Source organism: Lacerta agilis, chromosome 14, assembly GCF_009819535.1.
Source record: "Lacerta agilis isolate rLacAgi1 chromosome 14, rLacAgi1.pri, whole genome shotgun sequence".
Classification (NCBI taxonomy): Eukaryota; Metazoa; Chordata; class Lepidosauria; order Squamata; family Lacertidae; genus Lacerta; species Lacerta agilis.
In genome coordinates this window covers 41,307,799-41,323,491 of record NC_046325.1, presented here as the reverse complement: position 1 = coordinate 41,323,491, position 15,693 = coordinate 41,307,799, and the positions used below count along the sequence as shown (strand labels likewise).

The 15,693-nt window shown below is 41.0% G+C and overlaps 1 protein-coding gene across 6 annotated transcripts in view; it reads right to left on the bottom strand.

Moving 5' to 3' along the window:
- Positions 1–15,693, bottom strand: part of LOC117058047 (protein TANC2-like) — a 140,523-nt gene that overhangs the window by 25,871 nt on the left and 98,959 nt on the right. For all 6 annotated transcript variants that reach the window (XM_033168934.1, XM_033168933.1, XM_033168931.1 and 3 more), the window contains exon 5: positions 2,156–2,266. In XM_033168934.1, the coding sequence (XP_033024825.1) occupies positions 2,156–2,266 (111 nt within the window). The remainder of the gene's footprint in view (positions 1–2,155; positions 2,267–15,693) is intronic.

Here is a 15,693-nt window from a genome sequence, read left to right as displayed (position 1 = left end):
CAGAACTCCTCGGCACTGCCCACTGATAGGCTGGAACAAAGGAGCAATAGCTCAGCGACCTAGCCGAGTGGCAGCCTCAGTGCCCCATGAGCATCAAGCATGGCAGAGAGCAGGACGGGGGATTGGTCAGGTGCAGGTATCTTTCTAAAGCCCGTGCAGAGGGTGCCCTAGCAACTGGACATTGCCCAAATCCACTCCTCAGTCTGCTCACATAAACATTGGGAGATTTTCTGTGTGAGGGAGAGGGCGCACTTTTGTAGCACTCTTGTATTATAACATAATGTAATATCCTATGCTGCTATTTTACTACTGTATAGGTATCAAGATAGTACGGTATCATAAAATAAAGATGAAATTGTTAAAACAATGCAGTTATACCTTAAAAGCCAACTGAAACAAAAGTGTCTTCAATTACTGGTAGAAAAGGCACAGAAAAAAGAGTCTAATGGATTTTGACGGGGGCACTGTAGGACTATTACACCACCATATAAAAAGCCCAGCCTTTCACAAGCACTTGTGGCTATCTTAAGACAGCACCAAGAGCAAGGCCTCTGAAGTTGAGTTTAATTCCCAAGCAAGTCCATATAGGAGGAATTGATCCATAAGGCAAATTAGTCCTAAACCGTTTTACAGCCAACGCTTCAATGTGCATTTTGAATTGAGCCCAGAAGAGGATATGATGCTAACAAACTGACATACAATAGACAGTAATAATTTCCTGCCTGTAGGTGCCAGACAAAGCTCTGGCTATCACACTTTGGACTAATGAAGTTTCCAGGCCAACATCACTAGTCCATCCTTGAGGCAACTAAAGGACCGATGACTGAAGCCAAATTCAACTTCTCCAGGAAAGATCACACACAGCCAGTATACCTACTGGAGTAGATAAAAGGCACCATAACGGCCACCCTCACCCAAGTATCCAGGAAAAATGACACAGTGAAGAATACTGCAAGACAGAAACCTGCTTCATCAGAAATGCCAATCCATCCAAGACAGATTGAACATTTCACCTAGATCACCGGTATGTTTGAGTACAAGCACAATCATCTTGTTTGGATTCTGTTTCGGCTTGTTAATCATATGACTTCATCCAGTGTTTTCACATAGATGGTAAAAATGTATGGAGTAGTGTGTATGGGGGTCCTGGGCTGCCCAGACAACAAGACCCCCTCCTGGCCTCGCTGATGTGGTCCAAAGGAAAGCAGAGCAATACATTTGGCACCAGCTTGGCTGCAGGAATTGCCAGAAGGAGATATACAGGGTGCCACCCAATCATCTTAGAAACTCTACTCTGGATGTGTGTGGGGTTTACTCCTTAGCCTTTTGTTCTCCCAAAGATATTTCACAAGGCAGCGGAGGTTTAGAACCAGACTTTTCCTTTTCCTAGATGGGCTATCTTCCCAGGTTGACGAAATCCATCTGCCACTCACTTCTCTCTACAGAACATGCAGAAACTATCTTCTTGTCCATTGGGCCCACTATTGGTCTTGTCTGCTCAATCCACCAGAGCCTGTCTTCACATGCAGGAGAAATCCCTAACTCACCAAGGGGTTGAGATCCATTGACTACCCTCACCTGGTTTAGCCGGCCAGTTGAAGCCGTTTCCTGCGGTGTGGCTGCTGTTGGATGCTGACAGCTTCTAGGAGCCACAGGTAAGAACAAAGTGCAGAGTGGAGACCAAAGGTGGACAAGCTACCTCAGAAGGAACATAACATGTCCCCCACCTCTGGCTGGGAAATAGGCAAATAAAACTGCTTTGTCTTTGCTTTCAGTACCAGTGTTTCACATCTGTAGCAGCCTGACCCAGAAGCACCCAAGCAGCCCCTGTTGCAACCTCCAACACCCAAGGCCACACAGGGAATGAGCAACACAATGTATCTTAAAAAAACAATTTAAAAACTGAATGCCGTAACTTTTCCAAACATTCTCAATGACATGAGCCAGCAGAGATATAATGCTGGCTGTAAAGTAATTTCAGTTCTGGAAAGCCTTAATTTAACACCTAAGAACTCAAGCATAAAGTACTGTAAGCAACTGCTGCCAAAATTTAAAACAGCCAGATTTGATAAGCATACAAAACCTGTAAGCTATTTATCAAGGTCTAAATGGTGTCTCTCTTTGAACGCAGTGAGGGCTTTGCATGCATGCTTACCAGGGCAGTAGGCATCAAGGTCCAGTTTTGGTGCAGAAGTGAGAGTTGGTGAGCCAAGCTCAGATTCTGGAATTCGAGGGCTCTCAACAAATTTTGCCTTCCTTAGAGGAGCTTAAGAAGAAGGGAAACACAAAGGAAGGTCATGAGCAAGTGAACAGTAAATAACACATGGAAGCATTTAGCTAAACAAACTATGTCAGGCCCAGTTCATGTTCCCTTTTGTAAAACCAAAAGCTCTACATTTCTCAGAAAAGAGGTGGATCATATTAAAAATGCAAATTTCCACACTGTCTTTTGAGAAAACTTATGTGAAGAAACCACCTCCAGGTGAAATAAAAACAGTTAATGGCACAACCCTATACATATTTACTCAGGAGCAAATTCCACTCTGTCCCATGGGGTTTACGCCAATATAAGTATGGTTAGAATTGCATACTAAAGGTTATGTCTCCTGGACAGATTATGCACATGCACAAGTGATGGGAATGATTCACCCTCCACTGTAATCTAAAGGAACCATATTTCACTGTCCATTCTATAAGCCACTTTGAACAAAAGAACCATGCATCAGACTCCTTCCAGTTACAGCTTCCGCACAATCCTAAGGGCACACAAATATGTAACTGTGCAAATAATGCCATCAATTTCTGCTTACTGAATGGAGGCCTTATGAGACTGTACTCTGGTGTTCTAGACAGACTTTAGCTTTTTCAGATAACAGAAGACAGTATAACTGAGCCACATTAATGTGTGAAATGAAAGCAATCTCTTCCTGTAGGACATGCAAAAACCCACATAACCTATTTAGCCAAAGACCCTAGAAGGATTTTTTTAAAAAGTATCTGAACAAATGTTCTAAAACCAACGTTGAAGAGCTTTCAAGCATCCGAAAAGTTACCATCTTTATGATACCTAGCTACCTAGCCTGACACTATCTTCCCAGGAGAAAGTTTATACAAAGGAATACAGCATGTGCAAATTTCAATTTAGGAAGAATAAACAATCTTCACATTTAGTGAAGACTAATTTGCTATGATTAAATTATGGGAAAATCTGTTTCCTAAAAAAAGAAGAAGAATTAAATCATTCACCTCTTTGAATTAAAGCAAGGAAGCAATGTGGGAGGCAGCCTATCATGTGAACTTGCATGCCAAAGAAGGTAGCTCAAGTATTTAAGCAGATTCCACTTCATCACAGGTTGAAGACGCAAGCCTCCCAAAGGCTGACTTACACATTTGTGTGGGTAGTGAACAGATTTCTAGAACAATTTTTTAGAGCTTCATAATTACTGTTTAAAACATATCAACCATGAAAGAAATGGTGCTGATTGCTGAATTCAGATTGAAGATATTTATAACTAAGTTACTATGTTGATAGTACATAAAATCATAACTAAATTACTCCATTGTTTTATAATACACAAATTATTTCATAAAGCAAGCATCTGTTAGACCTGAAAAACTAGCACGGTAGAGAAGCCAGAGTACTAGGTTTAACTCAGGATGTGATCCCTCTTCCACCATGAGTCCCAATGGCAGATCTTGGGGAAGTTTGCAATCTCATCTTAACCCACCTCCGTTTGTGATAGCCTAAAATGCTCCTCTGAGTGACCTAAAGAGCACTAGGACTGAAATTTAAGAAAAGCATGCCTTCTGCTTATTCGCCCTGCAAGTCACAGGACAAAAGTTGGTGTGACAAATATGTAGGCTGAGTTGAGCTTGTGACAAAGCAATCATGTGACTGCTTTAAAGCACTTAATTAAGAGACTTTGGGATGAAGTGATAAACATTGCTCATCATTTCTATGCCACCTTTTGACCATGCAGTCCCTATGACAGCTTACAAACAATAATTTGAACCCACTTGACAAATCTCAAAAGTCAAGACATTTAAACAAATGATAAAGCAGAAGACAGTAGGGAAGGAACCAGATTAAAACAAGAGTTCAATCAAGTGCTACTACCGTAAATGCTTAGGTAAATAGAACTGTTTGACACCAAAGTGGTGGTCAAATATGAGCCTGGTGGACAGTTTTTTGGGGAAATTCCATAAACAGGGTGCCAACTGAGAAGGCTATGCCCATGTTAGCAAAGTACTTCAACTCTGCAGGTGGGACCTTTAATAGAGTCCTCAACAATTGGAGGAGTTCATTTTAATAAATTGACATCTGATCAAGCAATGAGAAAAACTATACGTTTACAAAAATAATTACACCAATTAGAATACTGATATCAAAAATAGTGTTTTAATTTCTATAGATGGGTATGTCCATCAATGACATGAAGAAATTTATATGACAACAATGGTTTTGTATGTGAAATAACATAAACACCTTTGGTGAAAGACTGGTTAAACAAAATGTCAGAATATGCAATGATGACAGAATTACCATATTACCTTGGACTAAAAGAACAAAGAGAAAGAAGGATAAAATTCAGAGAAAAGTAGCCATGCTTCATCAAATATTGCATGATTAAGGCAATAGATATTGTTTTTGCTTTATTCTGAAGAAATTCTAGAGGTGTTTTGCTAACATGTTCACATTAGTGTGTTCAACACTGATGTATATTCCTGTATGTTTCTTTATAGTAACAAACAAAAACAAAAACAAGGAAACAGGAGCATGCATTCCTTCAGATACCCAGATTCTATGCTGTTTAGGCCTTTACAGGTCAAAGCAAACACTCTGATTTGTGCTTATAAGCAAATTTGAAGCTAGTGGAGATTTTTAAGCACACGAGTGGCACTCATCACATTCATGTTTCCTGTCCTGGCCTCTTCCTTATTATTAGAAGTGTGGCATTTCAGTACCCCAGACTGTAAATCAGTGAAAATCTTCTGAGCAATTATTATAACTGTTGGAACTACAACAATGTTGGTCAAGATGACTCGACCCATGTGTCCCAGTGGATAAGCTTGTTACCCCAAGGAATGTTTTCTGGACCTAAGAACACACAGAAAGGCGACAAAGCATACAGAATATGAAAAGGGCAGGCATGGAACTTATTACCAACAAAAAAAAACAGCACACATATAACTGAAAATATGTGAGCAGCTCCGTAGACAAAACTTGCAGGAACCAAACATATAACAACACCCAGCTAAGCATATTTATTTACCCTTAGTGGGACTTATGTTCCAAACCTATGCCCAACTAAGTGTGTTCACAATTGCAGCATGAGCATCAGGCAAAACAGAAGAGTTGGGGAAAGCAATCAAACACCCAAATATAAAGTTTACATAAAATATAAAGAGAGCCAGCAACAGATATGGTGGTGGAGAGTTCTATGTTAGAGCAGCTGAGATGGGTGTCATCAGCATATAAGCAATACTGAAACCTATGAGAGCCAGTGTGGTGTAGTGGTTAAGAGCGGTAGACTCGTAATCTGGAGAACCGGGTTCGCGTCTCCGCTCCTCCACATGCAGCTGCTGGGTGACCTTGGGCTAGTCACACTTCTCTGAAGTCTCTCAGCCCCACACAGAGTGTTTGTTGTGGGGGAGGAAGGGAAAGGAGAATGTTACCCGCTTTGAGACTCCTTTGGGTAGTGATAAAGCGGGATATCAAATCCAAACTCTTCTTCTAGAGACCACAAGGGCCATCCAGTCCAACCCCCTGCCAAAGATGTGTAGAGAGGGCATATCTTAACATCAAGAACAAGTCCTTGATTGACCCCAGCAAAGCTTTAAAGGAACTCTAGTATCCACTGCGGAGAAGCAGCATATTAATTGCTAGTTACACATCATCAACTTGTAAGATCCAATTACAGACGTTAAACAATGTGAGTCAGAATGGTGTAAAGAACAGAGTGCTGGACTTGCTCAGCCATGCACATCTCCCTGTGGTTTTTGGAAAAGACATCCTCTTGTGGCATAACCTAACTCTGGGGTTATTGTGAGGCTAAAAGTACATTCCTTAAAAAAAAAAAAAAAAACTTGTTAATTTTACATTATTTCGGTAAGTCATACAATAATTACACGAAACAAAAAACTAGAAGATCCTTATTCTGCCACATATTGGAAGTGCCTCCACTTATTTTAAAAAGCTAAATCAAACTGAGCATAACAGGTAAGCAACAGAGGCACCAGGAAGTCAGAATATAAAGGACTAATGAACATCAATAAGGAACAATATTAACAAGGAAAACGTAGCAGCATCACAATCCATCGTATAAGGGCATACAAAACAAAAACAGTTTTAAGGTCTTGCGTATGACAAGTGGTAGAATCTATATAACTCAGAAAAGATAATCACCATTCCAGGAAATAATCTGCAGGTATCCAATTAAGGGATCCCTTGATTTGTGATATTTGACTGCAACAAGGAGTAAGTTAATCAAGCCTCCTAATATAATGCCTATAGATTCAAAGAGCACTCCAAAATCTGTAATGTTCATGATATACTGAACAACCTGAAACCAGAAAAGAACAGATCTTTGGATAGTTCTCTCAGCAACAGAACAATGTTCCAGGGGAATAAATCTGCGGGTGGGGGTGGGGGCTCTAATTTAAAGAAGAAAAATCTACAATAATGTGACCTATATGTAATGGTGCAGAATGCCATCTAAAGAAAACATGAAATGCTAATTCTCTAATATCAAGAGACAAATAAAATTAAGGACATGAGATTCAAATTTTATCCCAGACCTACTCTCCTGATTAAGATCCAAACTCCTGGGGCAATTTCTTCACTTACAGAGCTCAGTAGGCTTATGTATAAAAGACAGGGGTGTATAAATCATGGCTGGCCTTGGTAGGCAAGCATTAGTTTCTACTAGCTAGCTATGATGTCCAGTCCCACCTTGATAGCACAGCAATATTATTTTACTCTATAAGCACATATATTGTCTTGATCAATTTATGCTTTTGTAGCACAATTCTACATAGGCTAAGAGTCTACTGTACCTCGCAGATTCAGGTCCGCCCCCCCCCCCCCCAAGTTGGATCACTGAAACGCACTGCCTATAGGTTTTGGAAATGCTACACTAGGGTTTCATTACTTTAAATCAAAATTCATGATTAAATCACATGTTGGTATGTATGTTCCTTCACTAAAGGTCGTCAGAATGGGTGATTTATTTCCTTTTTCAACTGCCTATGGAATGATCTGCTCCAGTCTTGGAATCTATCACAAGCAGATGCCACGTTGCTCTTAATTCCTAGTGAGAAAAGCCAAAATATGGCAAGATATATAACTCAGAGCTAAACACTTCTATTAGCCAAATAAGTTTTATTTTAAAAATAAACTGAGGGAGGTATCTGTTTAAAAGAGGGAGTGGGATGGCAGAAATCTGCTGCATTAATTAAAAATACTGCCTAACTACCAACTTCAAAGGCTCTTTTTCTGCTGGCTGAAATACAACCTTTAACTTTTAATTAGAAATGCAAACAATCTTACAAATATTTTTAACATATAAACTACTAGTTTGAATTAGAAAATGCATCAAAGAAAGGAAAAGAAGTTTCCAGTTTGCACTGGGTTATTTTCCTCACATTTGCTTTTAAATCTATTTCTAATTATTTTTGGTATTTGGTCCCTTGCAGTTCAAGCTAGCAGTTTGCTGCTAATTGACATTATAGCCAAGAGTTAGGTTTACAAACTATTTAAGGATCACAGAATCACAATTGTTTTTAAGAATATGACTATAATTTTATAAGTAGTAGAAACACACCAAATGTTCATATTTCTTGAATTCAAAACTGCTTCACAAATTATACAGCTAAACCTTGCATGATTCACTTTAGTCACTAGGCAGAAGAATGGCTAAATTAAGCAACACAAACCAAGGGTGTTTTTCCAGCATTGCTTTGTACTCCTCTGTTCCCATTTTACATCTTTGGATACAATAAAAGCATTTTTAGCATCTTGTTTAAATGAATGCATTTCAATATTTTATTAAAAGTATCCAAATATCCTTGATACATATTTGTGACTAACTCATCTTCACCCCCAAATTTAGTTTTTCGCTCTTTTGCCCTCATTCACCTCAGGGATTATTTTAAAAATAAAATAAACCATAGGCTTTATGGTAAAGAAGATTGTTATAAATTTAGTTTTCATCATTAAGTAGAGAGGTCTGTTATACAGCTTCTCAAACTGCATGCTTCTAAAACTTTGCATCCTTACATGTTCCTGGGTAAGTTTATTTGTTTGTTTATTTCACATATTTTAAATGTGTTTTTATTAAAGATTTTCTTGATTTACAAAAGTATGTGCAATGTCTCTCTCTTGTATTTTTTTCCCATGCAACGTTTTTACAAATCAGTTTCATTTGTTGAGACATTAGGAAGAAAATGGGGAAATAGGTGGAGGGGGGGTCGAGTGATGATGTTTCTATTTTACTTAATATATGTAGGGTTTGATGTCAGCGTTGCTTGACCTAGGGTGTGATTGTTCATTTGTGGTTGGCTGTGGTGGTCTTTGTTTTCATGTGTGAGTGGGGTGTGTGTGTTTGATCAGGTTAGCCATATTGATTTGTATGCTGTTGGTGGATTTTTGTCATTGTCTTGTTGGGCTGTGTGTGTGATAAAGGGGAGCCATACCGGGGTGAAGGCGTCTTCTTCTATTTGTCCCCATGTCAGTTTCAGCTTATTGGTTAATTTTTCTAGTAAGGCTGTTTCCCATACTATTTGGTACCATTGATCCATGCTTACTCCTGACAGGTCTCTCCAGTGTCTCGTTATGATGTTTCTGGCTGCTCAAAGTATGTGGGTTATGAGTTCTTTGTTAACCAAGCAAGTATTAGAAATCATCCCAGAATTGGCCTTACTAAACATCTTCCAAGACAATATTTAACATATTTTTATTCTACTCTTTAATATCCCAGAGTGCATTATAACTGATTGGTAACAAAATAATTGCCAACAATATAACTGCCAACAATAAAACACCAATTAACACATTAACAGGCTGAAAATATAAAATAACAGCACAATAAAATAAGCTTCACCACAGCAGAGACCAATGAATCACCCAAAGGCCTAGGAGGTAAATAAGGAAGTCTTTAAGTTGGTGCCAAAATTGATAAGAAATAGCACCATTTAGATTTGGAGGGAAGGGCATTGCAGAGACAGGCCATCTATACTAAGAATGCCCTTTCTTGTGTCAGCATATACCATGGGTAGGCAAACTAAGGCCTGGGGGCCAGATCTGGCCCAGCCACCTTCTAAATCCGGCCCGTGGACAGTGCAGGAATCAGCGTGTTTCTAAATGAGTAGAATGTGTGCTTTTATTTAAAATGCATCTCTGTGTTATTTGTGGGTCATAGGAATTCGTTCATTTCCCCCCTCAAATTATAGTCCGGCCCCCCACAAGGTCTGAGGGACAGTGGACCGGCCCCCTGCTGAAAAAGTTTGCTGACCCCTGGCGTATACCTTACTTCAAAATGGTGCAAGACCATCAAAAGGGAACACCCATTTGCACAACAAGGGGTTTCCTCCTTTCCAAGGGCTTTTTCTCTTTCACCGGACAGAGCATTACATGAAACATAGACAGGTTTAGAAGCAGGTTCTGAGAGAGAGAGTAACTTTACAGGCAGGTCTCACTTCAAAGCACTGAGAAGCATCAGCTTTAACAGTTACTTGTACAGTGTTAGAAATTAGCCAGGTACGGGTCCAGTGGCACGGGTTCAGTGGAGATCTCTGGATGCCAGGTTGGCAACTGACAGCTCCACCTGGCTGGCCCCTCCAGCTTTCTTAAACAGGTAAGCAGAAGGGCTTATTTGTTGCATTTAAATCCCATCTTATTCTCTAAGGAGTACATAGTTTGCCCCCCTCTTCAATTAATCCCTACAGCAACCCTGTCAGGTAGGTTAAGAGGCTGTGACTGGCCCAAGGTCACCCAGCGAGCTTCATCACCCAGTGGGGATTTGAACCCTGGCCTCCCAGGTCCTAGTCCGACAAGCTAACCCCTACACCACACTGGCTTCCTGGAGTACATCTGCTATGGGCCAACTATATAAATTAAGTAGGTTAAATATGGGGAAGGGGAAATGTCACTTAGAGAAGGATCTAAAATATTTTCCTTGAAACTTGAATGTTTTATTCTGGGTTGTTTTATTTGATGTTTTAATGTGTTGTAAACCTCTTTGAGATTTTTTTTTAATTTAAAATAGAAAGCGGTTTAGAAATGAAATGAACAACCACCCCCAGCCCCATTTTGGGGGGGGGGGTGGCGCCTAGACATTCTGTTGTGGCAACCGTAACCTAGGTTTAAGGTACCATTTGGCAATTAGCTTATATTTTTGAGTTTCTAGCATTACTTGCACACTGCTCTTATCAAAGTCACACCAGTTTTAGCTCATGCTTCTTTATTTGTTAATGTTACTTTGATGCAGAGTTAGTAACTGGGACATGAGAGCTAGGAGCTAAATGGCACCTTAAACCTAGGTTATGGGTGCAACAACAGAATGTTCAGGTGTGCTTTTTTATAACAAGAATACGAAGCTGAAAATGAATGAAATGTAGCTAAAATATTATGTTCATTTTTCACATGGGTCTAGTCCTTTCCCTGCCCACCCCCCTAATATTCTTAAGAGGGCCTCTTCTCCAATCTTCAGAGAGTAGCTAGAGGTGGAGTGGCAGAAAAAAAGTCCTCCTTTCCTTCCACTCTGCAGTTTTAATCTGAAATCTTAGGCGCAGTACTGTGCCCACAACACAGAAACTGCTTGCGCTAATGAAATTCCCTGTTGCAAAATGTGCCTAGAACAATGGGGGTTTCAAACACAGGTACCAGTTATTGAGACAGCAGGTGCAGATAGGGAACAGCAGCATGGTACTGCAGTGGAGAGTTTCTTTGCCTGTGCTGAAGTATTTATTCATCATCTTACATTTATATTCCACCTTATTTACACCATGAAGGCCAAGATGGCATACATGTGATTTCCAAGAGGCCTCCCATACAGGTACTGGGAAATACAATTCAACCAACCTGTCCTTCACCTACAGAAAACATGCTTCCGGGGTGGCCTGTGCATTTCTGCAATTTCTTGTCCAGCCTGAGAGCCAATACAGTGCTGTGTAGGAGGAGGGAGAGGGAGAGGAGAAAACACAAAAGCATTGCTTGGCACAGCCAATTCTTTGTCGGGGTTTGGGTGCTGGAGCTCCTCGTGCACGGCCTTGGATTGGTTATGCACGAGGTACCAGTTGCGGGGAAAGTGGCCAGCGTTCCGCGTGCTTTTGAGCACGGTCGCCGGCCAAGCCTCACAGTCTGAAGGATGATGAGTAAGCCAATTGACGACTCCGATGAAGTGTGAGTTCCTAATTGCCTTCTTTAATGAACAGTTGCCTCGTGAAATAAAATATATACCCTGACTCTGAATAGACGGACCAGTTTGAAGAAATAAAAAATTTTTTACTTTACTCCCCCCTTTAACCCCAAAGGAAGACAGACACCGGTTGTATCTTTAGTGGCTTCGGCAGAACCCGCGTAGGCTCGTCCCCTAAGCTAAGTTCTCCTAAGCTTAAAGACCCTGCGCGCCCAATCTTCCGCGAGGCTAACTAAATAAACTAAAACCGAAATATCTTCCGCAATTCTAGCCCTAGGCTAAACCTAAAGAAAACCTAACTAAGGCTAAACCGAATGATCTTCCGCGATCTAACTCTAACTAAAGAAAAACCCATCCAACCCGTCCAGCCCGCTCCTAGCCCCTTAAACTAAACTTGACTTCAACTAAAACCCAACTAAAAGAACATAAGAAGAACGTGCGGTCTCGTGCTACTCCTCCTGCCTAAGCGGGGTGCCTCTGCCTTTTATTAGGGAACAAACGTGACATCATCAATAGTACTTTAACCAATAAAATCACTGTTGCTGCCCTCCAAAAGGGCGGGAAGCAAGTTTAACGCTCATTAACAACTTTGAACATGACCGGATCTACAAAATAAAGGCGGATTAATCTTGTAAGTGAATCACACTATTCATTCATGCTTTCACTTTCACTTTTGCGCGCAATTATACCAAAAGTAGACCTTGAAAAACCCATAAAATAACCAATTAATTATGAATCCATGGCGGATCCGTGAAACGTATTCCGACATATCATCTTTCTTTTTTTGTTTTAAATTAAATTAATTTTGATTTAGTTATATAAAAAAAAATTAGAGATATCATAAGCATTTATCTTGACACAAACATTACCATTTGCTTCGATATAAACCTCGACATGAAAAGGCAAAGCGTCAACAGTGCTGACAGTGTCCACATCAAGACTGTGATATAAACACCAGCAAAACCATCAACATCCACCCCTTTCATAGGAGGAAATACTTGTACAATAATGTAGCAATAAAGTCATGAAAATAACAAACCACTAGCCGAACATAAAAAATGATCGATCCGATACACTGTAAACCTTCTAGGCATATATAAATACTTCAATATGTAGTATAACACAACAAATCACCTCATAAGCATGTATACTTTCGCGTGCAGCGTAAAACAACAAATTACTCCCCAAACACAAGAGAGGACCTGATACAGGTCCAAAATTAAAAATAACGGATAACGACTGCCCAAACATAAGAGAGGTCCCGATCGGGGACCCAAAATTAAAGTATAACTAGAGCTGGGGCTACATGGCCTACCCAGACCCCTCCCCCATTTTTTTTAATTTTTTATTTGGAAACTAAGGAAAATGGATAAGGAAACATAAAAGGGTTGTGGCTCTGAGGCTACAGAATCGAGGGAACTTTAGATTCTGGACTTACCACAGCGACCACAGGTAACGGGGAACTAGGGTCCGATTCCAGAGAGGGGATTTAAGCCACCTATGTACAAGTGGTTTTCGCCACAAGAGGGGATTTAAGCTACCTACATAAAGGTGTCCCAGCCAGGATGAGGATTTAAACCATCTACGCAAGGGTTTCCAGCGAAACGAGATGGGATTTAAACCAACTACATAAGGGTCTCCCATGAACAGCAGGAAACAAGGTGAAGGGAAAAGCTGGGAACCTGGTTTACTGCCAAAGGTAGCATATAGAGGGGTATTCTTCAAAGAAAATAGGGGTACCAAAAGGGTAGGACGCCACCAGACTTGACACATATATCTTGAACAAATCCGAGAATGACCAATTCTTTGACCAAAGGAAATATTTCAAATAAGGCATATAAGTGTTACCACATTTTGAACTACAACTTTTGCAAGCACAACGTGGAGATTTAGGATTATTGAAATAAAACATATATGTATAAATATGTCTATGACTAGAACTGCACAAAGACGATGCTTTGACCTTACATAAACATTTCCATATCATCAAAATTGTGACGCTCTAAATGGAAACCATTTCAGAAAAGCTTTGCATGTAAATAAACATCCATATCATTAATTACCAAGCTATATGGAAAACACATGTAATATGCGAGGCGGATATTTCAAGAAGCATACAAAGGTAAATATGCAATTTTTACAAGTACAAGACAGGTTTAGAACTGCAAAATGGTGTTGGAGAGGAGGATGAAGACGATGAATGAGTTGCCGGTCGTCTTCTTCTCCGACTACACATGACCATGTAGAAGAAATAGTCCTGGAACTCAGGAAAAGTTCATGGAGCTCAGGAAAGTACTGAAACATCGAGTTCTGAAGAAACAATGATACCTGTAGAAGAAAGGAGGTTAAGCAAGCAAATCAAGGTGATCTGCTAGTGAGTGCAGGTATGGGAATAACTGGAACAAATCTAGGCAGCCAGGAACCAAGGGGCTGCCCAGAGGCAAACAAAAGGCATAGGTTGAGGATAGTTGAAGAGTTGCTGCATTTGACACTGGAAACTAGTGCAGTCAAACAACGAGGTGGATATTCTCAACTTGGTTCCTTAGCTCTCCAAGGGCGCACACATCTGGCAGGCACCCAAACAGCCTTTTCTTCAAGGGCAACGGCAGCATACCCACGACCCCAAGTGATGAGTGGAACTGGTCCTCGCCATTCAATGTCAGGCAAGAGGCGATAAGAGACCAAAGGTCGAGGAAGCTGTTCTTCTTTCTTGAAGTGGAGATCCACTGGGGAATGAGGCTTGTTATGTGGAAAGAGAAGAAAATTTAAGGTGAACAGCACCTTTGCAACTGCCAAAGGGATCTCCGAGGCCGGAAGGTGACGTCCTGCGGTCTGTTTGTGGAGCAGAGTTTTGAAAGTGAGGTGTGTCCTTTCAATGAGAGCTTGGCCTGTCGAATTAAACGGAATCCCGTGGGATAGGGAAATATTCCATTGCACACAAAAGTCATTAAAGGCCTGAGAAGCATAGGCCGGGCCATTATCTGTTTTAATGGCTTGAGGTTTTCCCATAACTGAAAAGGTTCTTATGCAGTGCTGTATGACGTGCCTCGTAGTTTCTCCCTTCAGTGCTGTAGCCCAAATGAAACCTGAAAAGGTGTCCACTGTGACATGCAATTTAGACATTGGAGCAAGGGCTGGGACATGTGTCACATCCATCTGCCACAGCTGATTCGCCTCCGTGCCTCGAGGATTTACAGCGTCAAATGGCAAGCAGATAGGAGACTTGGAGCACGAAGGGCAGCATGAAATAATGTCCCTTGCTTGTGACATTGGAATGTTGAAGGTCTTGTGTAGAACCTTTGCTGATTGGTGGAAAGTTTCATGGCTTGTCACAGGATTGTCGAACAAGGAGAAAGCTAGAGTCCTGAGGGCAGCGTCTGCTACTGCATTTCCTTCCACCAGGAATCCTGGAAGGTTAGAATGAGAGCGCAAGTGTGCAGCAAAAAAGGGAAATGAACGTCTCTGTAGTAGTTCTTGAAGCTGCGCGAACAGATTAAAGAGATTTTCGTCCATGGACGGAGACAGATAAGCAACTGGAAGCGATGATAACAGTCTATATACATACTGAGAATCTACAACGAGGTTGAATGCTTCTGTAGTGAAAGTTTTAAAAGCGAGAATCACTGCTGCCAGTTCCGATCTTTGTGCTGAAAGTTGTTTCTCTGTAAACACAGTTTTCCATTGTCCATCCTCCTTCCATGCAAGGACACCATAGGAAGAGGAGCCATCTGTGAACAGAGTTTTTGCAGTGGGAATAGGCTGAAGCACCAACATGGATGAAAGGTGATAGTTTACTTGTTGCAACAAAGTGAATCTTTTGTCCTTAGGAGGATTATACAAGAATGAACCGACAAAATCTGCAATAGCAATTTGGAAACTATCTGAAAACTGAATCAAAGTTAGTACTTGTTCTTGAGAGAAAGGAAGGTAGATGGAAAGCAGATCATTTCCACTCAGGCGAATTGCACGGCCTCTGCACTTAACAAGGAGATCAGCAACAGCGTCCATACTGGGGTACACATTCCTTTGAGGCGTGTGCGAAAGATGAATCCACTCCACGATCGCCACCTTTGAGGAAGTATCCGGAACGTATAAGGCTGCTGTCGGCAATCTTGGTGTAGTGAAGATAGCACATGAAAGAGCGCAGTTGGCTGTTGGCACACGATCCTGGTGTAGCAGCTCTTTGATTAGGGCCTCTGCTGCAGCGAGCTTTTCTGACGTCAGCGCCCATTGGTCGACCCATACAGGGGGTCCTTCCTTCCATGTGAGTGGAAGA